Source organism: Psittacula echo (assembly GCF_963264785.1).
Source record: "Psittacula echo genome assembly, chromosome: 2".
In the NCBI taxonomy this organism is placed as follows: Eukaryota; Metazoa; Chordata; class Aves; order Psittaciformes; family Psittacidae; genus Psittacula; species Psittacula echo.
Window position 1 is genome coordinate 149,829,165 of NC_137737.1, and position 26,949 is coordinate 149,856,113.

At 39.3% G+C, this 26,949-nt stretch overlaps 1 protein-coding gene across 1 annotated transcript; it reads right to left on the minus strand.

Annotated features, from left to right (window-relative positions):
- Positions 1-332: 332 nt before the first annotated feature.
- On the minus strand, positions 333-26,938 carry WASHC5 (WASH complex subunit 5). Its single transcript, XM_080611780.1, has 29 exons — positions 26,801-26,938; positions 24,709-25,009; positions 22,322-22,467; positions 21,173-21,257; positions 20,815-20,915; positions 19,791-19,983; positions 19,059-19,211; positions 16,421-16,534; positions 15,185-15,356; positions 14,188-14,315; positions 13,006-13,135; positions 11,873-11,985; positions 11,144-11,310; positions 10,443-10,518; positions 9,663-9,773; positions 9,356-9,496; positions 8,669-8,749; positions 7,926-8,027; positions 7,127-7,306; positions 6,057-6,181; positions 5,264-5,426; positions 4,581-4,683; positions 4,400-4,479; positions 3,694-3,797; positions 3,124-3,253; positions 2,913-3,009; positions 2,101-2,254; positions 1,732-1,819; positions 333-660 (listed from the first exon to the last, which is right to left on the minus strand). Exons 2-29 carry the CDS (start codon positions 24,892-24,894, stop codon positions 604-606), a joined length of 3,480 nt encoding a protein of 1,159 aa, XP_080467906.1. The 5' UTR covers positions 24,895-25,009; positions 26,801-26,938; the 3' UTR covers positions 333-603.
- Positions 26,939-26,949: the final 11 nt, after the last annotated feature.

The window sequence follows — 26,949 nt, forward strand, 5'->3', positions numbered from 1 at the left end:
ACTTTCCTGAATACTCACCCCCAACATTAGTTATGTTACAGCTGCACTAGAATAAATATGTGTGCTTTTCAATGGCATAACAGGATGTTTCCACCATGGATATTTAGTTAGTTCTTTCTGTCCTCTACAGAGGAAAATCAGCGTTGTGTAGTGCAGAGGCACCTCTTTTCACTGTAGGCACATTCTCACTAATTGCTCTTTAAACAGGAACATTGACACTTGGGAATCATCAGTCCTGGCCAATTATCCAACACCTTTATTTCCAATTTCATTGTTCCTTTGCGATATAAAAGTCAAACTTCCACAGATAGTTCTTCAGAACAAAAACCCACATGATTTATACACAAACAGTTCCATACAGCATTTATAATGCACAGTACAAAATGTACACTGTGTGGATGAGATACAAACTGTGTCTCATGTCACGATTTAAACAAGTGTTAGTTACATAGAGTAGGGCTGACGGTTACGGTCCATAGGGACAGTTGTAGGAACTGCCTTAAAGCACAGAAAAGACAGTGTTCTGAAAAGCTGCTCTTGTCTCATCCCCCATCCCTAACTCCTTGTTCAGGTTTGGGGGAAAGACTTGGTCCTTCTCCATATTCATAGAACAGTTCTGAATTCATCAAAAATGAAGCTAGGCACGTGGGCTTCAACAACCTGGAGTAAACAGGAAGGCACAGTTAGGTGTTTTCTTCGTTATTCATTGTAAGCTCTAGTCACCCATTAACAAGCACATCTGATCTATGAACCAAGCACCAGTTCTGACCTGAATCATCACGGTACAGCCTACAGCCAATGGGATTATTCATATGGGGCATTAAAAATAAGTCATAGCAGTAGGCTGCCCAGGGAAGTGTTCGCAAACAATCACCGTCCCTGGAACTGTTCACAAACTGTGTAGATCAGGCCTTCAGTGACATGGTTTAGCGGTGGTCTTGGCAATGCTGGGGTAAAGGTTGGACTTGATGATCTTAAAGATCTTTTCCAACCTGGTTGATTCTGTGATCTTCAAATGCAGTCAAGTTGCTTTGAACCCTAAAATAAAGTCTCTCTACAAGATCAGACTTTCAGAACTTCCCTTGCATGTGAAATAAAGAAGGTGCCCGGGAAGCCATTGGCAGGAAGGGAAGGGGATCAAGGGCTGGAGATGGTGTTTCACCAAAATTTAAGTTGCTATTTAGCTTTTTTGCCCTGCATTTATAATACTGCTGTTTATTATTACTTAATTCTGCAACATCTCTGAACTTCTATTTTATTTCCCCCTTTCCCAAAAGCCCGCAGCAATGTACAGGCTCTCTGAGGACTGAATGGAACAGCCTCAAATGTGCACAAAAATAGAAATCCTTTCTGTATTTTGTATCCCCTCTAGAAAATAGTTTTTCCATAATGATATAATATAGGAATATTATATATACAAAGTATATAAGTAACACAACTGTAGCTTATAGAAAGTAAAAGAATTTGTTATGAACCATTCCTATCAGGCAACAGATTTTTCACCTCTATTTCCTTTTGGCAGTCTTTTACAGAACACCTGAAAAGGGTCAGTACTGCTTGGGCAAAGTCAGCAAGTCCATTATTTTGGGTATGTGCTTACAGATGATGCAGGTTCCAGAGCAGATACGTGTGATCAAACTGCTAGTACATAACCACAGCATAAACCAAGATCTAGCTCACCTGAACAGGTCTCCTGCTCACTGCTACATACAGGGGACATGGGTTTCTTACCTTCCTCGGTAGCTTTGTGTAGCGAATGTAATCCTCCAGGAACATGAGGGCACCCACTACATCAGCAGGCATCTCTGGTATCTTCTGGCTAAAATTCAACCACCGTGAAGAGCAGACACTTACTGGCTGATCAGTTGTTTGGATAAAATTACATGCAAATGCCAGCCTTCAAACAACACCATCTCCACTAGGTACCACGTGATTCCATTACAGAAAGAAATAGCATTTTAATCTTGCATTTAGTCAAATATATTGTTGTTGTTATGTCAAATATACTCTGCTAGAAAAACATACTAGAAAAGCAGTGATACTACTACTGAAGTCCTCTTCACAGAGGTGATCCATAGGGAAAGAGTAAAACATGGATACCTTGTACACTGCTCCATTGTTGAATGAATAAACTGACCGATGAGAGCCAGAAATTGTTCTGTGTGTCTTGAGTGAAACTGTTTCAACAGGGTAAGGAGTCCCAGAACTAGAGGCAGCCAGTCAATCTGGTCAGCTGGCCGCTTGCACACCACTCCTGCACCCAAAACCCACCCCAAAACAGCACATGTTTATAAAACAGAACATATTCTTTATAGCAGAGGCTAAATTAGCTAATATCCTCCCCCTGAGGTTTTTTTTGCTGTAGCTCCCCTTCTGCTTGCTCACACAGAAAACTTGAAAACTAATGTAACAACTGCATTTCTTCCATAGCAAATGGCTAAATGATATTAACTAAGGCACAGGATGGGATGAAAAAGTCAGGAGTTTGGAGTCCACTTCCTACTCCACTGTCTTTGACTACAATATTATAACAAATCTGCCTGGACATAGAATCATAGAATAGTTTGGGTTGGAAAGGACCGTAAGATCATCAAGTTCCAACCCCCCTGCCATGAACAAGGACACCTCACACTAGACCATGTCACCCAAGGCTCTGTCCAACCTGGCCTTGAACACTGCCAGGGATGGGGCATTTACCACTTCTTTGGGCAACCTGTTCCAGTGCCTCACCACCCTAACAGTAAAGAGCTTCTTCATTATATCTAACCTGAACTTCCCCTGTTTTAGTTTGAATCCATTACCCCTTATATCCTATTACTAGAATTTCTATGCAGATAATTTTACTGTCTTCTCTACAGGTGGTTTCACATCAGGTTTCACTAGATTTAGACAAACAACAACTTATACAATACCTAAATTTCTGTTGTACTGAAGTTTCGGGAACTGGGATATTAAAAAGAGGAAGTTGACAGTGGGAAAATACGGCAGACGTTTTGTTGTTATGTAGATCTGAGGGGAAAAGACAAAAGAGGAACGCAGTTCTTCCAGGTATGAGGTTTTTTTCTCAGTTAATAATGAAACAGAAAAAGCAAACTGTACTGAGCACTGGAACGTCAGTCTGACCTTATTTAACGGATTGTGAATGCCAGCTGCTTCCAGATAGGCTGTGATTTCATACAAAAGAGTGTTGTCTTCTTTAGGATAAGGTAGTGATGGGTTCTGATAATGTGCTTCAATGTCAGCCAGTATCGCTCTAAAAGGAAAGCCAACTGATTATAATAAATACTTATTTAAATTATCACCAATAAACCTTACACAATGCCACATGTCATAGTAATGTAAAACCCTCAAAGACACAAAACCTGTACATGGTTACAAGCAGGAGTAAACCACCTTTTTTGGAGCATCTTTTTACAAACGTCAGATTTGTTTCAAGATCAGCACCACACATCCTCACTGTTCGTTCTTCTCACCCAGATGTGTCCTCAAATCCAGGCAGCACCAAACAGATTAATTGTAAAGTTACTTATCTTTACTGGTTTTTTTTGGGTTCAAATTCAAATACCCATCAACAAAAACCTAAATGCATTCAGACTCCACATTTTGCCGTAATTAAGATTTTAAGGATTGCTGAGTTGATAACAATTACACCACAGTGATACATGCAGCTCTTCAGCACATTTGGCTTCTTACTTATTGAGATTCTCCAAAGCAGCAGCCAAATGCTTGGAGTCAAATCTGCAGGAATAGTTTAATTCATTGGTAATCTGGCGTCTCAAAATCTGCATCTGACCAACCTGTTGAATCAAACAAACAAAAAGGCTGAGGTGTTAGACTGAGTGCAATGAAGGAAGAGTAAAGTCAAACTAAGGAAAAGCTTAGTAACAGTTTACAGTTAAATAGATTACACAAAGTACTCTCTGCAGCTAACAGCCTTTATAGGGCTGCCCAAAGCAGGGACATACATAGTGGTAGGAGTAACTTCCCTAGTTTGATCACAGGGCCAGCAGTCAGAGCTGACAGACTCCAGTTGCAGAGTGTGGTCAAAGGAGAAGAGTGCTCAAGATTTACACAGAGTTCATGGTAGCAAATAGAGACAGTGTGAGGGCACTAAAAAGGTAACAAGTACAAAACCCCAGTTACTTGCTTGTTTTCCACTGGTAAGTGAAAATCCTTGTACTCTTTTCCCCATCTCTCCCTAGATCTTAGGGTCAGCAATGGCAGGCATAAAAACCATCAGAGAGGCTTGCTGTAGTCAACCTTTCCCTTCTTTCCCTTACCTTGCCTCTTCTCTACAGTAACATACACAAACGTTCACAGTGTGCTGAAAAAACTAGTCGCAAAATATCATTATGGAGAGATGATAAGAGACATGTTAATGGGATCAGGTAAAACCTACCTTCATTATGGAGTCTAAATATGCTGTCCAGATCTTCTGAGTTTTTGCAATTGCTGTGGAATAAACCTTGTTTGAATTTGCTGAGAAAAGAAAAAAGGGTGAGGCATTAAAAAGAACAAGGAGAGAAATAAATGCAAGTGTACAAAGACAATGGCTTCTGTCTTAACCAGCAAGCACTTACCTATAATTCCTTTGAGAGGACTGACAGCATTCATAAGTGCTTTTAAGGTATCCTGTACTGTCCTGTCACGCAATATATTTCTCTGAAACATACTGAGGAAATTCTAAATAAAGGAAAGACAGAAGTAAAATCCTCACACATGTACAGTATCTCCATGGGCAAAGGGTTGAGGAATTCCATAGTCACACTCTGTGCTTTTCTGAATTATGCTAATCACTGTTAGGACAGTTCATGGATCCCCTTTGTCAATATGTTCACATAAAGGCATTAGGGGAAAAGTCATTACATAGAATTGACACCCTATTTATATCATGGTAGACCCAAATGATCTAATTCTTTTTTTGATATCTAGACAGAAAAATAGAAGTTGTGCATACTTAGAAGTTGATCTCGGGTCAGAGTGTACACCTTCAAAAGGCATTCCTTACAATCCAGTGTTTGATGTAACACACAACCTGGTGTTACATAGCAGCATTTATTCCAGAGTACTGACTTTCATGATTATATCTGAAACTGAATTCTTACCTTCAAGTATATTCTTACCTTCATGCTTGAACACACATTTTTAAAATGCATTTGATTTCAACTTAGCATCTCAAAAATGAACATATTTTTTTATTTCCCTAGAAGCTATTCAATAATAAAAGCATCATGACCTTGAGAAATCGAAGTTCAGAAATTACCTGCAGCTCCTTTACAATCATGAAACACAGCAGCCTGTCCAAGCCATTGAGACCAAAGGTACCTAAAGTATCTTGGATCTCAGAGAAAAGACGACTACTGGTTACTTCCTGATGAGTTTTGGTATCATACCATGTATTCATTTGGTCAATGTAACATGTGATTCTGAGGGAAAAATAAACAAACAACTACTTCAGAACAATATCCTGCAGATAGTTCCTGTGCTAATCTGAGTAATGTGTTATTCAGGCAGAGATTAGAAAGAGTCTTTTCAGGTTAGATATAAGGAAGAAGTTCTTTACTGTGAAGGTGGTGAGGCACTGGCACAGCTTGCCCAAAGAAGTGGTGAATGCTCCATTCCTGGTGGTGTTTAAGGCTAGGTCGGACAGAGGCTTGGATAACATGGTCTAGGGTGAGGTGTCCCTGCCCATGGCAGGGGGTTGGAACTTGATGATCTTAAGGTCCTTTTCAACCTGAACCATTCTATGATTCTATGACTCTAAGCATCTCAGGTGAAGTTTAGTTACTCCTCTCTCCACAGGGATTCTATCACCCCTGTTTTCTCTCTCCTCTATTCGTTTAACACACTGTGCTCCTTCTTCGGCTAAAATCACAGCTTTTCTAGACTAATATTTAAAATGTAAAGGACTGGGCAGATTTGGTTTTAGGTAAAAGTGGTGATATGATAACTAAGGAAAAGCTATTTGTTGCATATTTTCTTGTTTGTATATGGTGGAATTGGAGCAATTCAATGCATGGTGCTGTAATACAAGCTTGTGGACACACAGTACTTACTTTGGGTCAGTGATCCTCAGGATTTCTCTACAAAGCCGACCAATAAATGTTACAGATTCATCCACAGGTGTGAATTTTGGTATTGGAATATGAGTAGACTGGTATATGCTTTGCCAGTCTTGAATCTGAAAAACAAGTTTTAATTTGCAGTGTTACCATTGCATGGTTTTAATTTGCTTAGAAACATTATTCCTTTTGTTTACACTGTAAAATTCTCAATTTACAAATCTCAAATTACAGACAGCAAAACACTATAAAAACCAAATAAATCAAAAGGAATGAGCCTTATGACAAAGAGCAAGCAGAAAGTAAGTGTGGAGTTGGAGAGAACTACCTGCACGCCTGGTGAGAACTGCATCTCTTCCCTTCTGCAGTAAGACTAGCCAACGTTTAGTTAGCCAAATTTAAGATCTGTTCACTCCACCACTTGTGAAGTAGAGCCAGTAACTATTGCAGTCTCTCTCACCTGCACTCTCATGGCTAACAACAGATTCAGAGATGACTACCGTGACTCAGTAATTAGTTTTTACTCCTTTTTACAAGGAGTCACATGGAAAAGATGAGGGGTAATGGGCACAAGTTACTCCTGGGGAGATTCTCACTTGACACAAGAGGAACATTTTTCACAACGTGAGCAACCAGCCATTGGAATAATCTCCACAGGGAAGTGGTGGATTTCCCAATACTGGGTAGGATTCAGTTGGGCAGGGTGCTGGGACACCCAGCCTAGGTCATGCTTTGCCTAGAAAGGCTGGATCAGATGATCCCTGAGGTTCCTTCCAACCCAGTGTCCAATGATTCCATGATATTATTCACCGCGATAGATACTAAAATATCCTCTTTAGGGTACTTTGCTCTTCTTATGTATGACTAATGCAGTGGGGATGCTGAAATCATTCAGAAAAAAGCTGAGGGCAGATGTTTTACACAGTAGTTAGCACATTTAGCTGAAGTCACAACAGTATAAACTGTGCACAATTCGGTATATATGCTCCATCAGTCACAAACTTTAACATCTAAATACAAAGACATTTATCAACTTTTTACTTGTTCTTGGTTTTGACTAGCACCTTTGTTCTTAAGAAGTTATTGCACTCCTGTTCCACATTGTAGTTAATAATACGAGACACTTCCTCTTGCCAAATTTTCAAACCATATATGTTGACATAATCCTGGATATATTCAAATGAACGATGGAACCCATCCATTGTAGCTGCCATTTCTTTCAGCTTGGGCATCAGTTCACTTGGCTACAGACGGGAAAAACACCAAAAAAGATAAAAACAAAACTGTGAACAGGCAGAATACAAAGAAAATGTAAAAGGCTTCTAAATGCCTTTACACAGCCACCTCTGGAGGATTTCACTATGCTCCAGCCAGAACTGAAAAGCACTTAGAAACTTATCAAAGGTTGTTTGATATCTGAAATAATTCTTAGTATTTTTCCTTCGTGCTTCTAATGTTTATTTTAGGCTTCAGTAGTATTATTGATTCATCTATGAGACTCAAGGATTTGGACAGGATCAAAGCAAGGACTCGCACTACTTATTCTACCATTGCCTTTCTGCATATACTTGGCTTATACATATCACGTTTTATCATCAGTCATTACAAAGACAGACCTGTGAACTCAGAATTGATAGGACATTTGGCAATGGAATAAAAACAATTGTTTTGAATTCTGTCTATTCTTAGCAGTTTAAAACCTCATTTCAACATTAAATAAGTCATTATAAGTAACATTTAAAAAGTTCAAAAGTTGCAGGTTTTTTTCAAGTATGAATAATTTTCTAGAAACTAGTAGAATAGAAGAGGTCCCACCAAACCCAAGATATGTAAAATATAAAACCAAACCAAGCTTTTACCCACCTTGGCTCTGGGATTAAAGATAAGTCCCCTGTGAAGAGCTAGGGCTACCCTTTTTACCAGCTCCTTCCTTATTCCATCCTCTAGTAACTGTTTTGGGTCCACCTAAGTAGATGAAACATTTTTTTCTTAAAGTCATATAGGTATAGAAACACATACAAGGGGTTCAGTTTGTACTAAGATATTAAGTGCTTGCGGTGAACTGGAAAGCACTGCAAACAGATATACTTTCCCACCAGCACTTGTCCAGAGAATAAATATTTAAATACTTCTAATGGATAGTAAATTTTGAAGTTGAGCAGCAAATGTTTGTAGTTCCCATATTTGCCCTTTGCTCACAATCCACTGGGAATGCTGTACAATTATAAGAAGCCAGTATGCACTAAGAAGTGTGTATTTTTTCAAGAATCCTTGCTCATGGTCCTGAAAGAGGTATCTTAATGTAGGAAGAGCAGTCTTTGCCAATGGAAGAAACAGTTCTTCAGAAAAGCCTTCCAGAAGGGAAAAAAAGCAAAGATCATCCATTAAGGTTGATGAATCTATTTACAATGAGGACTGTGGGCTCTTAACTACCTTAATATGGCTCTTACCCAGATGCCAAGTTTGGCATCACTGAAAATTCATATGCAAACTGACTTTTTCTTGTCTTCTTAGCTTCCCTCCAGGTCTTAATGTGCTGAAATATCTGTGCTAAAGTGCTAACTGCCACCAAATGACTTTTTCCTACTTAAATAATGGAACATTACCTTGATGATACCAACTAAAGTAGTTTTCATCATGAGAATACCTTCAGTGAAGATGGAAATGGCATGGGTTAGCTTGGCAACCTTTAAGAGAAAAAGCAAATACAAGTTATTCAAGTGAAGCAATAGATTCAAATATTTACTCTAAAGAGATGAAAGTTCTTTTCCAGTGGTAGCTTCCTATTTTAGATTAAATTTGCACTCATATAGTTCCAGTGTGATGAGCAATACAGCTTTAAGTGATCAAATCAACGTGCCTCCATTCTGTCTTCACATTTGAAGGCAGCAAAAACCTTAACCCTGCTGGCTTATTCAGTCTTAGACCTTCTCCTGGAACAAGCATTCCAGAAGCAGAGGGCTTCATTTCAGACTTGGGCTTTTAGGGCTCTCCCTCCCACAAATAAGTCCCAACATCTTTATGCTTATTTATAATTGTATTTGGTTTTCCTTTCCTTTTCTGCGAGATCAACATTTTAAACTTTCACAAATAAAAGAGCAAAAGTGGCTCACCTGTCCTCATGACACTCAGGTGTACTTACAGTAACACTAGTCATTTTTAATTCTTACTCATTCAACAAATCCAAGTTCACTGTTGGAGTATAAGTCTGCGGAGCTGTACCTATTTAAACTTAGGCTGAAGCTGGCCACCTATAAGGTATGCTTTATTGGAATTCCCTGTTGTAACTGCACCTCGTATCGTGGTCCAAGCTGAGCATAATCTCGCAGCTTGTCCTTATCCAGCCGAGTAGGCACTTCAATAATATCGTGAGTCTGAAGCTTTATAATTTTGAGAAGAGATGTGAACATGCTTTCTGGAATTATCTGGAGAACCTTTGTAAATGAGAGAAGAAACAGAGTCAGCACATTCTGATTAAAACAAATAATTAAAAATCATAGAATGCTTTGGGTGGGAAGGGACCTTAAGGATCACCCAGTAACCTTCAGTTAAGAAAAAGTTACTAGAGAACAACAGAATTCTGCCTTTTCCAACACGTACCTTTCTTACATAGGAAACCAACTCGCCAGAATAGTACTGTGATACACTGAGAAGATCAGGGCTGTTTGCTTGATTGATGCGGAGAAGTGGCAAGTCAAGAGCAGAAGCAAGCTAGAAATAAAGGTAACATTTTAATTGCAAGTGTCTGTTTTTCTAATGTAAATTACATGCTTGAATTCTCTTGCTCAGGCTCTTAACTGATAACTCAAAGCACTGGATTCTTCCTACAGAGCAATGTTATATCAGGTTTGCCAATACATAAAAAACACAAAACCAGAAGAAAAAAAGGTAAAAGTCAAAAGGTCCAATGGTCCATAAGGCTAAATTCCTCTTATTATTATTTTGTTATTGTAATTTTACACCTTCCCTCATGCTGTTTCCCATTCTTTTTTCCAGAGAAAACATTTCCAGATCTTCATCATGACAGACAAAGGGCATAGCCAACATAACTTCTGTAATTTCTTCAGCCTGCTCTGATACATATGCAGAGGATCCCATCCAATGTCTCCAGCAAATAACTATAATAGGTAGAAGCTGGATGATGAGACTTACTTGTCCAACAACAGCAATATAACTGGTTGCATTAAGAAACCATATGTAACTTGCTTTAAGTTTCTTTAAAACTAACCTTGAGTTAATTTAATACAGTCTAAAAAATATGGATGTAGACAATGTTGGCAAGTTTTGATTCTTTTATGACTTCACAGACTTAAGGCCTATTTAACAAATGCTTTGGTTGACCTGCAGTGTTCAAGTACATTAACTGTTGCTCACACTTACCTTTAGGAAAGTGGCTCTGAGTTTAGTTACCATAGATGGACTGACTCTTATGCTTTCCTGCATAATAGATGTAAAGCTGGGGTAGGAAACAAACAAAACTAATCAGTTTCTTCCCTTGAAACTCTTATTTTCAGCTGTTAAATCATATGTCATCAGCACCAGTGTAATCTAGAAATGGCACAGAAGATCACTGAAGAACTCCACTAGTGGGGGATTTTGGTCTTTAGAGATATTGGTTTGAAAAACCTATATGATAAAGGAGTAGGTGGGGCAAAATGGAAGGGCATCTGGAAGCATTAACAGCCAAGCAGCTCAGCGAAATCACACCACAGAAAAGGTATTCTCTAACGTTTTACTTTCCTTGTTCATTTTTGGTTGAAAGGGGAATTCCAGCATTTTGGAGAACACTTAACTAGACTAAAAGCTGGAGACAGAAGCTTAGAAAATTGTTACAGTTAGAACAGGATAGACAGTAAAAAGTTACAGTATCACTTAACCTGCCGCTAACAACATGCCAAAGATGGCTGTTGGCATGTTCTTACTCAACTCGATGACGGTTATACTCAACAACTCGTAGAACAAAGCTTCAAGACCGTTACTAAACTGGACAGTTTATAGTATTAATACTATTTATACAGGTTATTTCCCACAAGTTTCACAAATGACGACTGACTTGGAGGAAGAAGCTCCTGCTAAGATACCTGTCAATTAACTGCCAAGCATATGAAAGATCACCAACAATCTGCATGGTGATCAAGACCTCTTCTTTAATGTTGATAGTTCGGATCATCTGATGGAGAAACCTGCGGGTGTCAGCCAGAAACTGGCAAACCTGCAGGTTAGCTTCCAGCTGGTGAAACTCTTGGACCTGTATTTAAAAAACAAACCCCATCTTTAAGGGCAGGAATACAATCAGTAAACTGACATATTTCTTCGTGACGTTATTACAGTAAGACACTTAACAAATCCTGGCCTACTTTAGAGTGTGTTGAATAAGAAATGTCGCAAAGCTACTCGAGGAGGTGTACTGTGTAACACCATCTTGAGTATTCTTTTATACCCTGGAAGTAGAAGATCTGAACACAAAACAAATATGGATATTTTTATTTTGCCTTTCAAATTACCCTCCCTGCCTTCAAATGGATTTCTTTTCAGAATTTCCAACAAAATCAGTAATGCTGCCAAATGTTTAATACTGAATTCATTTCTTTGGAAAACCCTCCTAAGCCGCAGCTGCAGGTGGCATGATTTTCATGGTATCTCTTATTTTACAATCACAAGGTCTATAAGCCATTGCTGCAAAGATCTAAAGACTTACACAACTGTTAAACTGCAGATCTGTAACTCATCTACTGGAAGTCAGTGCACAGGTACCAAATGCTATTTTTCAAAAGGCTGAGGACATTTATGTCAAAATTCCTTTGCCATACCTCCTCCAATGCCTGTATTAGCTGCACAGTTTTTCTGCCTGCTGCAGTTGAATCATCATAGTTTAGAGACATTATTTGCTTGGAGATTTCTCTGAACCATGCCTGAAGATTTTCTGTGTGAGAACAAGTAAAACTGAATCAAATCTCTGCATGTGTGATAAACCACAAAGACACAAAGGTTAGTTTTAAAGTTTTCATCTTTACATTTACAATTTAAATTTACTTTTACATTTCTGGTCTTTCAACATCCAGACTTGTAAAGTGGCAAACGCTCAGGGAAGTTTCACATACAACATTAAAAAGTAACAATTACCAACACAAATGTTCATTATAAAATCTATACAGAGAAAAAGCCCTTCCAATCATGAATTTGTACTTTATGAACTGTATTATAATGTTAATTGCCTTGGCAGGTGTAATTTCTATGTTTTAGCTACAAGTTTGCTAACATCAAAAAGGTAAAGAGAAATACTTCAGTAAGGTAATTCTGGTTTTCTGTGGCAGCAAGTGAGAAAATTGCCTGTATTCTAAGTTCTGTTGTTTGGGATTGATCACAAATGTTGCTCTAACGTGGACACTTTCAGCAGTATTCCTGGTCAAATAAGAGTTATGTACAATTCTGATTCTTACATCAGGTCAAGGAAAAAAGTTTCAAAAAACAAAGCAAGAAATATGGAAAGAAATACAGATTCAACACTTTTAAGTCACTGGAGAATACCACTCAGTGAAGTCAAGAAGTAAAAGAATGAGAGGAGAGATTAAACCATCCCTATATTTAATGGATATGATCTTCACAATCCTTTGTACATAGAACACAGTAACGTGAACTCCATTAAACACAGGGAAGTGAACTGGCATTTCATAGTCTTAGATGGTATATCTAAAAAACCGGAATAAAAACATTTTTATAAATAGGGCCATCTAAAGATTAGGTACCTAAATACGGTGTACATACGGAATGTATGCAGAAAACCTAATCAAGATGACATGTAAGACTCTTTTGCAGCAGCTGAGGAACATGAAATTTTTTTCTTATTATCAGTATTAGCCTCATGTATTTTCTTTTAGTATCAGCTTAGAAATAAACAAAGTTATTTCCCCCCCTTCCCCTCAGTTTAGTTTTTAATAGTTACCATTTTTCTCCACTCTAGTAAGAGGTTTAACTCCTGAGAAGACATCAGCAAGCTCAGTCATCCTTTCAGATCCCTCTTTTTTATAGTTCTCCCATTTTGTTTGTTTTTCTGCCAGCATCTGCTTGAACATCTATTGCAAAAGGAAGCATTTGGTTTACAGAACTGGAAAGCAGGCATACTACAATACATGAAATATAAGTTCAGAAAACAGGTGGAACAGACTTATGACTACATAACTTCCAAGATCTTGCCAGAATATTGAATACCAAATTAAAACTATTAAGAAATACAGTCAGTGTGATAGACTCCCGTCAATGATGCCAGCTCTACTTTTTACTATGAGGGTGCTGAGGCGCTGGCACAGGGTGCCCAGAGAAGCCGTGGCTGCCCCATCCCTGTCAGTGTTCAAGGCCAGGTTGGACAGGGCTTGGAGCAATCCGGTCTAGTGAAAGGTGTCTCTGTCTGTGGCAGGGGGGTCGGAAGTGAATGATCATTAAGCTCCCTTCCAACCCAAACCTTTCTATAACTCTACGATGATATATAGTGATAGAAATTATCTGAATTTTTAAAAACAGTATGATGCAGGTACTGTTGATTTTTAGCCACTAACAAAAATATTCATTAACGCTTTTAGCTTAGAGATCCTAAGTCTAATGCTGACTTATACTCCACATAGTCATCTCAGCCTATGCAGAGAAATGTGAACTTAATCACACTCTTAATTCTACCAGGTTAGCACCAGAGTATCAATGTGGAATCTTTTAGAAATGGCAGAACTTCATACATAGATCTAAGAGTTTTCTTAGCAGCATATCCTTAACATACACAGGTTTCTGTCTGTTTTCAGGCTTCTGCCTGAAAAAGAGAGGTATGGCAGGATAAAAACTTCTGCAGAGTCCTCTACAGATTTTATTATGTCTGTTACCAGGACGTTCATACAGAATCCTAGGTAAACATAAATATGTTGGGTAAGAATGAAAACTGCCAATTACTGAGGAGACTGCAAAGTCACTTCCAAGCAATAGTCATTTGTAATCTTCTATAGAAAACTCACAATTAACATAGAGAATTATTATTGTGATTTGCAAGTGGACTGCTTGGTAAATGTACAACTACTATTGAAGTCTTCAGCTCTGTTCTGCCATCCAGGGGAAAATGCTGAAGAAGGCAGCAGCACATTACCTCTTTCAAAATGAATTCAAACTGAGCCGTATCCAGAAGCAGCTGGAAAAGGATCCTGGGATTGTACCTTGAGTCTGTTAGAATTTGATCCTTTATCTGGCGGAGACGTTTGTTATTTGGATCACATGCTGAAAATGGAAAGACAGCATTTCTCCACTATTACGGAATTTGGCCAAGCTTTTCAATCTTTGTAAATAGACTCTTTTTACCAAAGCTTGAAGACATTTTGCTCTGATATATTAAGTCCCCACTTGTTCTTCATTTACATGCATCTTACCACCCTTGTACGACCCCTCCTTAGAACAGGAAAGAATTACGGTTTCTGTGGTGCTTCAGCCTTCTTAAAACTCTTCTTCAGGCTTCTGCAAACTAAATGTGAATTTGTTCCACCTGAGAAGCCTAGAGATGAGTATTTCTAAAACTGTTACAGAAAACACATGGAGGTGTAACAGAAGCCCTCTCACATACCAAGGAGCCTCAAAGATAGCACACGCATTCAACTAACAGAATGTCTAAGTAGGTAAGTTTACAGACCCAAACTCATCTGAGAGACATTATTCAGTTTCAGATAATTTCAGTTCAACAGAATAAAACTCTTGGTTTTAAACTATTAATTATTAAGACATTAAGAAATTGGCTACTGCTTTCCTTTTGGTGCTATGTAAAACTTTCAGAATGATGGTTTAAGTGATAAGGCAGAGGAATATCTGATAAAGTTTCCAGATTTTTCCTGTGGAGTATTATTCAACAGGATCATGACTTTTTATACCTGTGTCTGGCTCACAAGAATTCAGGTAATGAATGTGTGCTGGTTCAGCAAAGGCTTTAGAAGACTGTAAGCAAAGCAAAGGAACAGCTCAATAATCCCCTGAAAACACTAGATGAAACTCTGCTGACTTCTACAGCAGCACACACTGAACTTCCCTCGGGATCAATATGAATCACCTCTAGAGCAGGACTGACAGTTCTGTAATGAAAGGTGTGCATGAAGCTTTACCTGTGTCTGCAGTGTGAAGCATGAGCCAGCGGATGGTGACATTGCAGTCCCGGAGGCAGTTCAGCAGCTTGGGAATATTGTCCAGCACCAGCTCTTCTCTTAGACAGCCCTCTTTGAGAAACTGCTGAACCTGGGTGTGCACTCGCTCAGTGACTGCAGCATATCTGCTTGCCTTCAAATATACAAAGCTTGCATTAATATAATCCTTGCCTTAATTGTGTGATGTGACTGTGGCTTCCTAGAGAACTTAAAGGGGACGTAGATCCAGAAAGCGCTATAAAAATTATCATTACTACTAGTAGTAATAGGATGTTTTAAAACAAAGAGCCTAGGCAAGCACCACGTTTCAAAAAAGCAACTTGTAAACTTCCTGTATTCCCTTATGTACTCTCTAGAAATTATTCCTAACAAATGACACTAGTATTTTATTGCCTCATCAGAAAGAACAACAACAATCTGTTCCAGAATGGAAATACTTGTTATGAATTAAATATCAGTTCTACTTAGTGAACTTCTCTCCTAAAGATGAAGCAAATATTTCCACTTGTATTCCCTAAGTTTGCTACACAACACATAGTACAGTTCTCCTAGTTAAACACTTCTGTGTGTTCTTCCCTGAGCACTGGGGTCAGATTATAAGGAGGCATTTAGCTCTCATCAGTCAACCAATCTGTTGATTGGGTATACAATACTATTCAGATTTTTAGGCATGGAAATAATTATTTCCCATAAAAACAACTGACTGCATTGCACCATACAACATTCTGGTGTTACTCTTTTAAATCAGATCCTTTTTCCAGATTATTGTTTCATTTGGGATGCCCCATTTAAAACTGAGTGAGTGCCACGCTTGGTCAGCAGAAATGTGTCACTTCTAAAAACTGTTATCTATGAAAGACCAAACACTACAGTCAGCTTAAGACATCACAGTACTGAACAACATGTTGATGAGTGTTAACATCTATTTAGTCAAGTCAGAACCCAGAAACATTTAGCAGAAACAAACACTGGATAAGGAAATGAAACAAGCAGTGCTGCAAAAACTAGATTTTGAAACACTGAAGTATCTTTTACTCAAAGTTAAAAATTACATACTCAAAGCATTGTACGTGAATTTAATGCAAATAATCGTAGGCAAGAAACAAAGAGCCACGCATTATCAGTGCCATATTAGTATACTTGAGATGACCACACAGCTTGAATCTTGCTAAGAATACTTAACTCTGGTTTATATACCTGCTCTTTGACATTTGAAAGATCCAGCGTGTAGTTGAGAGCAGTTTTAGCAGCTTTGTAGGGTTCCCATGCTTCTGCTAGATTTACAGTGATTCCCATGTAAATGCTTATCACCTAAGATCCGAAGCAGAAAACAAGAAGGTGCATTTATATTGAGGAAAAGACACACTTTTCATTTAGCAATATAAACAGAATGCAGTATGCTCTGGGTATAAATATGAGGTAACTAAACTTTTTGGGTAGCTGTACTTTCTGCTCCACCACCTTTGGAAATCAAGGAGTAAAAAGGCTTTGAAGTAAAAGGCACAGAGTTAATAAGAGGCTTGGTTCTGAAAACAAACTGATAGTTCTTTCAGACACTATTTATGATCCTTGGCTTCTATTTTTTCTCCCCCTGAACTTATGACTTCATTTCTACGATGCTATGCAGCAGATGGGGTGAAAGCAACTGGGGAAATGACTACAATGGGGGGAAATCATCTGAAATAATCCTACTCTGAAAATGCCCAAAGGTCCAAATTGAGATGTAATGTAATGCGTCTTCTCTAGTGAACACAAAGAGAAGGAAATTATGATTCCATGCTGTGATGTTTCAGGAGCAAAGAGGAACTGATTTCAGACCACGAGCCCAAGCACGAATGTGATTAGAAATAAAGAATTGTGATTGATTTACATGTGTTTGTAAGATACTTGATTAAAAATGGAAGCCTTGGGTTTCTGAAAGATGAAGGATATACAGATCTGTGGCATTATGAGCTTTGTCACACTATTGCTCCAATATTCCTCCGTTCAGGAATGCTCACATCTAGGAGAACAATGTCAGCTTTTCAGCTCTTCTGACAGTGTCAAAAAGGAAGCCAGTAAAGGCAAATGAGACACTGGTCTGCTGATAGGAGGTTCTTTTTCATATTGTTGAAGTGAAGCTCATTATTTCAGGTAGATGACAGTTCCTCAAAAGGCTACACTTCAACTGCTAACAGTCATTTGAAACCAGCCTAAGAGTCAAGTATTCTGTACAATACAGCCAGCTCATCCATACCCCATCACAAGAAAATAAGTGCTGTATTAAAGTAACAGTTTGTACTATGAAGTCAAGTGAGTAAAAATGCTGGCATAATAAAAAATTCACAATGTCAAGTTCTCCTTTCTAAAATAAGCCTGCAGTATTTCAGAAACTAAGGGGTTCTAATGTCTATTAATACAGCCAGCTCTTATAATGTCTTCCCTCCTTTCTTCACTGTTCCACTTATGGTCCAGAAGAATATAATTTGAAACTGACAGATATTAAAGAAACTATAAATTGATTTGTGTAAGTCTGATTCCATGTGATATAGACTACATAAGGACTCTATTGTTACATGCCAGCCTATTTCAGTAGCAGTTTTTGCAGACTAGGGCCTCTGGAAATCCTACATCTCAATACTGAGACACACAGTAATTCCATTTTGAACACTGCATCTGAAAAGGTCTATAGAATTGCACAGAGTGACTGATTTTGCTTCTAAAGTTATTTGGAGAATGGCACAGAATGAATCCTTACACAAGCTTTCAATAATATCAATGTGAGGGATTTGTTGGAGAGAAAGACTGTCATCCAGAGTGTCCTCTGATAAGCTGGTAGAATTCACCAGCAGAAACCACATAAAGTCCAAGAATAATAAATATAAAGTCCTGCACCTGGGACAAAATCAAACCCTTGCAACAGCACAATTCTGCAAGAGAACCCTAGACACCCTGGTGGACAAACTTAACATGAATCAGACATGCAGTCCTCATTATCACAAAAAGCAATCAGACACTAGGCTACGTCAGGCAGACTGTACTCAGCAGATTGAGGGAAGTGATTATTCCCATCTAGTCAGCCCTCATAAGGTCTCATTTAGAGTCATGTGTCCAATTTGGGCTCCTCAGTATGAGACTTACAAGGACAAACTGGAATGAATCAAATAGAAGTCCACTAAGACACTTAAGGGGACCCACTGTGAAAGTAGAGGCTACAGGAGATCGATTTGCTTAAGCTGGAAGAAAGATGACTATGGGACCTGACTCTGCTCTTTTGCTACCTAGAGGGAAGTTATGAATAAGATAGAGCCAGACCTATCTCAGAGGTGCAGAGTGAAAAGACAAGAAGGAACAGACACAGTCTACAGCAAGGGAAATTCCATTTGTAGAGAAGGAAGAAATTCTTCACCATGACAGTGATTAAGCACAGCCACAGGTGTCTGCAGAGGCTGCAGTTTCTTCATTCAAATATTTTCAAAATTAACTGAGCAAGACCTGAGCAACCTGATTTAACTTCAAAGTTAGCCCTGCTTGGAGAACAAAACTGGACTAGAAGATGTCTGTAATACCTTCCAGCCTTCATTTTTCTAAGATTCATCTTATCATAATGGTATCAGAGTGTAGTTTATCCAAGCATTTGAGAGGATAATCAATGCTTTCAAAAGATAGCCTTCCACGCTTATCCAGAAGGTTTGGCTCAGACCACTTCACTCTGAACAAAGTACAATTTCCACACTGAAGAATCTATTCTAGTTCCAGAACATGATTATTTTCTATAAAGCATACTGTAAAAATAAAGTAAATTGTTCCCATAACATTAAATCCAGCAAACAGTTTTAAAAGAATTAATATTTACCCAATTATCTGGAAAGTATTTATCCACTATCTCTCTCATTTTTGCTTGCTGGGTGTGAAGAATAGAAGGGTCAAAATATAGTATCACATAGAGCATTGCAGCCTGAGTTGCCAGAGCAGTGCTGCGGTGTTCTGGTAATGGGTATGCCGAAACCTAGAAAAAGGGAACAAAACAAAATAGAACATATTATAATGCAACATAAACCACTTGAAAATACTATGGGGTGCATTAAAAAGTACAGTATATAGATACTAGGAGGCAAGGAGGATACTAGGTAAACTGAACAATTGTCATAGTTAAGAACGGCGATATTAGTGCTCCTTTCTAAGCACATTGTCTACTAAGGGGTGATATATCTCTTTGCAGTAACAAAAAGAATTGGAAACTCAAAAGGAATCAGAGTTTTTAAGAGGAGCCAATCATTTACGATTTAAAGACATTAAACAAAAAAGGTTTTTTTTTACAGCAAGGTTGGCCAAACACTGGAGCAGGCTGCCCAGAGAAGTCATGCAGTCTGCACCTCTGGAGGTGCTCAAAACCCAACTGGATGCAGTCAGCTGTAGCTGATCCTCTTTAAGGCAGGGGGTTGGATGAGATGATCTCAAAAAGTCCCTTCCAACCACTGTAATTCTCTGATTTTTATTCTTTTTTGCATGTCACGGTTGAATAACCAACCTGAGAAACCATTTTCCATTCACCTTTAGATCCTTCATTTATCTCACAGTAACTTACCTGGTTATAAATGTCATCCGACCGCAAGCGGCCAATAACCATGCTAATGAATGTTTCACTTATGGGCACCCTGCTGAAGTAACTCTCAGGGTAGTTTGGAGGTCTTTTAGCTCCAGGTTGGCTTGAGTATCCAGTGCTTCGGAGCAATTTACAGATATCATCTAAATTGGAATCAGCAGAGGAACGGGCTGCACTGTGTTACAAAAGAAAGGACACAAATTGAGGTGTAGGACCTAACCATTTCCTCCTCTCCCTCCCCTTGTAACCAGGCCTTTCTTCCAAGAAAATTATGAGACACTAAGGTATGGGAGATTTGTGATTGTTTACCCCATGAATACAATGCTCATCATATCATAAGAGGACACTAATAAATGTCCATACTGGAATCCCAGATAAGCACAGAAAACACAAACAGAAAAATGAACTTTACTCAGGAACAGAAACAAGTAGCTTTATATTCAGAGGAGTTTATACACCAAGAGGCATAAACAAAGAAGCATAGGAACAGTATGTCCCCTTTTTTACACATGTGAAAGGATTTGTGCTGACACCTTTTGAGACCCTGTCATGCAATAATGCTGACAACCTACTTTGATTTGACTAATCAAGCTGTGTAACTACGTCAAGTCTGACCTGTGACACATTTATCATCTAGATAGGACTTTTCACCAAAATTTGCTTGCACGTTTGGGAACCTAAGATACTTTCATAGCTGATGCTTTAAAGCAAAGCATTAAAGTTTTAGCTGAATGATTATTTGCCACTGGACTTCAAACTTCCATTGTGATGGAAGGAAAAATCTGTTGCCCCAGTTTTGCAGCCAGACCTGCAAGCAGAGCTAAAGTAAGCAGTTCTATTGATATTCAGAGAGCTTTGCTCAGTTCTCAGTCTATCTGTATATAGCCAGTCAATCAAAAATGCATCGATATTTCCATTTACCTCAATTCTATAACCCAGGTAACTGATTATACTGCATGTTATATTCTTTCAGCCTTGAGGGCTTCTGCATACCAATATATGTTACCTGTATCTGTAGTAGGAAACCAACATTCTTTCTCTGACTTCTCCTTCAATCTTCTGGTCAATGACCAGTAGCATGACTCCATATAAATAGAGTGCTTCACACTGGAAGAAGAAAGAAGGAAGGAAGGATATCACAGAAACACAATTTTGTAGTAAAGACAAACACGTATTGGCAAACTAACACAAAGTGAACTACATATGTCAATGCAATATGAAAAATGGCTGCAGATTTTTGATCTTTGTCCTCCTTAAAGTGAGTCATAGCATTTCTACACATTTGGTAAGCTGAAATCTTTGTCTAGTTTGGCACCAAACTAGTTGTTTCATTTTCTACTATTACAAAAGGGTTCAATACTTACTAAAAGCTGTTTGCCATCTTCATTAAGGAGGACTGTTTCTAATGTTTGCTGGATGTAAATTCCTTCATTGAGGTCATCTAAATATCTAGGAATTACAACAAACAGTTGGTCATTGACTATTTTGCTCTCAACTCATGTGTCCTCACAGCTCAATTGGTCAATTTTCTCTGAAAGTCAACAGAACATCAGATCATTTCCCTAGTAGCAGCAGCATGGAGTTTTTCAGACAGATACTCTAGTATAAAATGGGAGGCTGGAACTCCCAGCTAGAGTCAACCAGTTGGCAAAAACCTCCTTCCATAACCTGATCATGTATGTGAAAGACATTAGAGTATACTTTGTAATTTACAGCTAATATCTTCTTAATCTTCTTACGGGTGAATAACAGCCCAAGAAGAGAGTACTGAAAAGGCTTCTACTCCAAAATTTAATAAAACTGTCTATTTTCAAGTTGCCTCAAAAATGTCTCCTGGACATACCATCAATTGATCTCAATTGCAAGTTGGAAAGTAGAGCTAGAGATAGAGTATGTTCATTGTGATTAACAGAAGACTTTTTCCTACTAAAGGATATTCCAGTATCGCTACTTATTAATAAGTATTGTTAAACATTTAATTTTTTAAATTAACCTTACCATATAAGATCATTAACAAAGCCAATTCTTATGCTTAAGATTCTTTAGAAATTTTTCTTAGAGTATTTAACGTACTTTTCACATTGTTTTTTACAGGTAAGAGTAGCAAATTTGAGAGCATGGCAACTCCAATGCAAAATTAGGCTCAAGAAAATAAGGCCAATGAAAATTAAAGCAAAAAACCCCTACCTGATATTCTGTTTCGCAAGACCACAAAAAAAACCTTAGTTTAATAATATGGAGTCTTCTTTTATTAAGGAATCTTCAAGACAATCTCCAATAAAGAAGAAAAACTAGCTCTCGCTTACAATTGAGGAAATGAGGTAGAGAGGTTAAATGTTTACAAGCCATATTTTAAGCTGGTAAGCAACAGCAGGAGTAAAAGTTAGTGTTCACTTCAGCAATCCAGGTTTCCAGTTGCAAGTGTATTGAGTCGCTAAAGAAAAACCTTCTTATTATTAAGACTAAATAGTAATCTAGTCTAAGAAAAGCCACTGTTATTTATGATACCGTACCTGTTTAAATCTACAATGTATTTATGTATGCTCTGGAAAGCTAGATAAAATCTTGTCAAAATTTCAATGTTATTTTCACGAAATTCTTCATCTAAATCCAGTAACTCAGGTTTGGCTTCCAGTTTGCCTTCACATGTCTCAGGCCCCTAAGAAAAGAAATTCATCTTTAGACACAATATTTGATTTTGACCTCTATTTGATTTCTCTTCAGTAGAACAGAGAACATATACAATCACTGGGCACTCAACACCAGAATGAGCATTTCTTACTAAAACAAGGATCTATAGTTTTCCAAGCTACTTTATGATTGAATATCAATTCTGCTTTTTTACAATCTGAGATGATTTTAAATGAGATTTATCCCATGTAACCAGTGGGAAAGAATAGTTAATGCTTTTGGTAAAGCCCCAATGTACCTGAAGCCACTGTGTGCTTTCTGCAGTGGGAACAATCTCCATAATGGATTTTTTTTTCCTCTACACATTCGATCTGATTGATTTCTCAGATAGAAATCATACCATTGAGGCCCACAAAGCTTACTGCCTTCCCATACATTTAACTGCTTAAAAGTATTAGACCTGTTTTTTAACAGATGCTGGATCTAGCTTACTGCTAGTCTTCCAAATTAATGCAGAAACATGTTAATGTCATTAACAACTATGTGGAGGAAAAAGGGTTGGATGAAGAGCCTGACTTCCTTAAGGCAATGGCACAAATTTTTCTAACTATTTACCACTGTCAACATTTCTCCCATCCACTATTTGGTCTTACCATTGCCACTGAAATGAAAACACTGTTAACGTTTAATTGGAAATATTGTTAACATTTTGTTGAAAATACTGTTAATGTCATTCCATGGACCACTTACGACAGTATGAGATCATGGCTTAAAGGGATTTAGTCAACAAAAACTCCGTAAAAATAGCTAAAAAGAGTTAAAATATCAAGGTTAACAACCAGCTGAAAATTTTTGTGTGGTTTTAAAAATGCTCTTCTGCTTCTTTTCTTGTGCAAAATACCTACATAAAACAAAGGATAAAAATAGGCCCGACACTGCCCATTAAGTTCAAATGACAAAGTAAGCAGCCTGAATATTCAAAATCTCAAATCTCTCCTCATTAAGTAAGTCTAAGAATCATGAATACCAAAATGATTCATTGGCAATGAAAATAGATGTAAATTCACTAATCTCTTCTTTAGAAGTATGTCATTTATGGCTTTTGGGGTGCTTACCCTGAAAAGCAGCAGCACTGTTGTGCTTCCTTAACATTTAAAAATCCTGCTATTTTAGGGATAATTGTATTTCTTACCAATTATACCTATCTGCTTTTAAGTTTTCAAGTAATTTGTGTAAGAAAAAAGAAGACTTCCATCAAACACTTCAATATAATGTTATCTGGGAAATCTTTTGTGCTTAGAGTTTTCAGTGTCCAAGGCTCACAGTCAGCACTTGAAATTTACAACTCTTACAAAACACCCCACAACCTCCCCCCACTACACACTTTACTACTGACACTTCTTGTATTGTACAATCCAGATAAAGTCAGCCTACATGCTTCCTTAGTATTCATGCTGGAGAATGACAGAGGGAAACAGGTACTGCACGAAGCTTAATTTTGTACCGGAATTAAGGGTTTCTCATGGACACTACTCTTTATTTCTTTATTCAGCACAAGTGACAAGTCCAGTGAAGGAACAATCACAGCCCTGTCAAACAGGAAAGCAGGTTTCATGGTTGCAAATAATAAGCTACAGATAACCAAATGAAGATGGCATCCTGCCCATGGTACTGCTCCAAAGGAAAACAACCAACTGTACATGCTCAGAACTTGCTGGTGAAAGTATAATTTAGTATTCCTGCAGGAAACACCAATAATAAATATAATAATGCCACCCCCCGGAATCCGATACTCAAGTTCTATACAATCAGTATCGACTTAAGTTCATAGGCTGGATGACTAATCAAACATCTTGAAAGGTACAGCTGGGACCACTTTTGAATGTACTTACAACTGCCACCCTCTTCTTACCCTGATAACCTCAGTGTAGGTATCAGTTATACTTTTATTCTGCCTAGGGCTCCACGCACAGAACCTTCCCTAAACTGTTCTGCTTACTGAAATGAGCAAGATGATGCTGAATAGGATCAGAAGGATATAAAATACAAGACAGCCCAGAAGCAGAATGTTAAGACGCAAGTGTCTCCCAATTGCTATCTTGCTTTGGTGAAATATTGGTAAATCTGAGCAAGTAAGAAGTTGTAACAGTCAGTTCTGAAGAATGCTTATAATAAACACAATAGTCAGGAATGGCTGTTTCATAACCTGAAGCATCCTCATGCAGGACACCAACACTTTAAGGTCAAGTTTAACAGTAAAAGGATTTACCTTAAAATAACTGAAATCAAATATGATATCCCCGTACTTCTGTTGATCAGCTTTGTCCTTTAGCCTGAAAACACCAGGAATAAATTCGGAAAGTCTCAGAAGTTCTGCAATGATGGCATTTCCACAGGAGACAATCCGAAGAATTGCCTGACCACAGAGATTGTTTTCAGCTAGAAAATCAACCATTGTGGAGCTGGACGTGACAGAGCAGCAGCAGTCCTGCAGTCGGAGTCTGATTGTTAGCCTTTAGGTTATTTGAAGAAGAAAGTCTGATGACAACAGTAGCTGCGCCATTAATAACCTGTGAAAACAAACCCACACACATTCAGAGTGCTTATAGTAGCCACTTTGTGGCTACAACCAAAAGTGATTGTAATAGGCTTTAGCAAGAAGGAAAACTTCTATAGCAAGTGGCAACCATACAGCTCCATTCCTTTATTTATTGCTGAATAATATTGCTGGTCAGCTTCCATGCTGTGGTTGCATTTCTTGGTCAGTTTTATTGACATGTTTCCTGCAAGATAAAGAGTACCACATTGCTAAAAATAAGCTTTTGTGTTTATCATAGAATGGCTGGAGAAGATCTTAAAATAATCCAGTTCCAACCCCCTGCCACGGATGCCTCACCCTAGAGCATGTCGCCCAAGGCTCTTCCAACCTGGCTTGTACACTGTCAGGGATGGAGCATTCACAACTTCCTTGGGCAATGCATTCCAGTGCCTCACCACCCTTACAGTAAAGAACTTCCTCCTTACATCCAATCTAAACTTCCCCTCTTTAAGTTTGAACCCATTACCCCTTGTTCTATCACTACAGTTCCTGACGAATAGTCCCTCTCCAGCATCCTTGCAGGCCCCGTTCAGATACTGGAAGGCTGCTATGAGGTCTCCACGCAGCCTTCTCTTCTCCAGGCTGAACAGCCCCAACTTTCTCAGCCTGTCTTCATACAGGATGTGCTCCAATCCCTGATCATCCTTGTGGCCTCCTCTGGACTTGCTCCAGCAGCTCCATAGGATCAGCTAGGTTGGAAAAGGCCTTTAAGATCAAGTCCAACCATTACCCCAGGACTGCCAAGACCACCACTAAACCATATCACTGAGGGTCTCATCTATATGGTTTGTGAACACTTCCAGGGACAGTGATTCTGCCACTCCCCTTGGCAGCCTGTTCCAATGCCTGAGCACCCCCTCTGCGAAGAAATTGTTCCTAATATCCAATCTAAACCTCCCCTGGTGCAGCCTGAGGCCATTTCCTCCTCTCCTATCGCTTGTAACTGGGAGAAGAGACCAAACCCCACCTCACTCCATCCTCCTCTCAGGCAGTTGTAGAGAGCGATAAGGTCCCCTCTGAGCCTTCTCTTCTCCAGACTAAATAACCCCAGGTCCCCCAGCTGTCTCCATCACACTTGTGCTCCAGGCTCCGCTTCAGCACCTCAGTGTCTCTCTTCTAGTGAGGGGCCGAGAACTGAACACAGGACTCGAGGTGCAGCCTCACCAGTGCCCAGTACAGGGGGGATGGTCACTGCCCTGGTCCTGCTGCCACACTAGTGCTGATACAGGCCAGGATCCTGTTGGCTTCTTGGCTGCCTGAGCACAAGCTGGCTCATGTTCAGCTCCAACAGTCAGCATCCCCGGGTCCTTTTCCACCAAGCAGCTTTCCAGCCACTCTTCCCCAAGCCTGTAGCATTGCACGGGGTTGCATGTCCTTGTGTTGGGGACACCAGAACTACACACAGTGCTCCAAGTGGGCACATTTATTGGCAGTAACGAGTTGGCTTGGTTTTTCACCAAACAACCGAGAGGACAGCGCTTCTCCCATTCCCAAACGGGAACCGGGAGTCGAGGTGTGGGGCATCGGTGCTGCCACCAGCTACCTCCGCAGGCCCACGGCGAGCTCCATACCCGCAGCACTCGGAAGGGGCTCTGAGGTACTCTCTCCGTGTCCCCAGGCCGTTGGAACGGTCCCGCCTTCCTCCCGCCAGAGCTCTCCCTCACGGTTTGAACCCCGCCTCGGGCAACCACCAACCGCCACTAACCGTTCCCCCACCCGTCGCTCCCGCCGACTCCCCTCACGCAGCGGCCTCTCGGCTCACCCTGCCCTGCCGTTGGTGCGGTAAGCAGCGGCATCGAGGGGATGCTCAGCTCCGTCCGCACCTGCGGGGAGCTGCGGAAGCGGGGAAGGAAACAGCGGTGACTGCTCTCGGTGCTGCACGGCCAAGCCCGCTCATCACATGACGGCGCC

What these genes read in the sequence shown, in the direction of transcription:
- WASHC5 (XM_080611780.1), bottom strand. Translation starts at nt 24,894, where the DNA reads ATGGTTGATTTTCTAGCTGAAAACAATCTCTGTGGTCAGGCAATTCTT. An exon ending in AAGATGGCAAACAGCTTTTA is followed by an intron (nt 20,916 to 21,172) that starts GTAAGTATTGAA and finishes TTCTTCTTCCAG; the next exon opens with TGTGAAGCACTCTATTTATA. An exon ending in CGGATGACATTTATAACCAG is followed by an intron (nt 19,212 to 19,790) that starts GTAAGTTACTGT and finishes CCCTTTTTCTAG; the next exon opens with GTTTCGGCATACCCATTACC.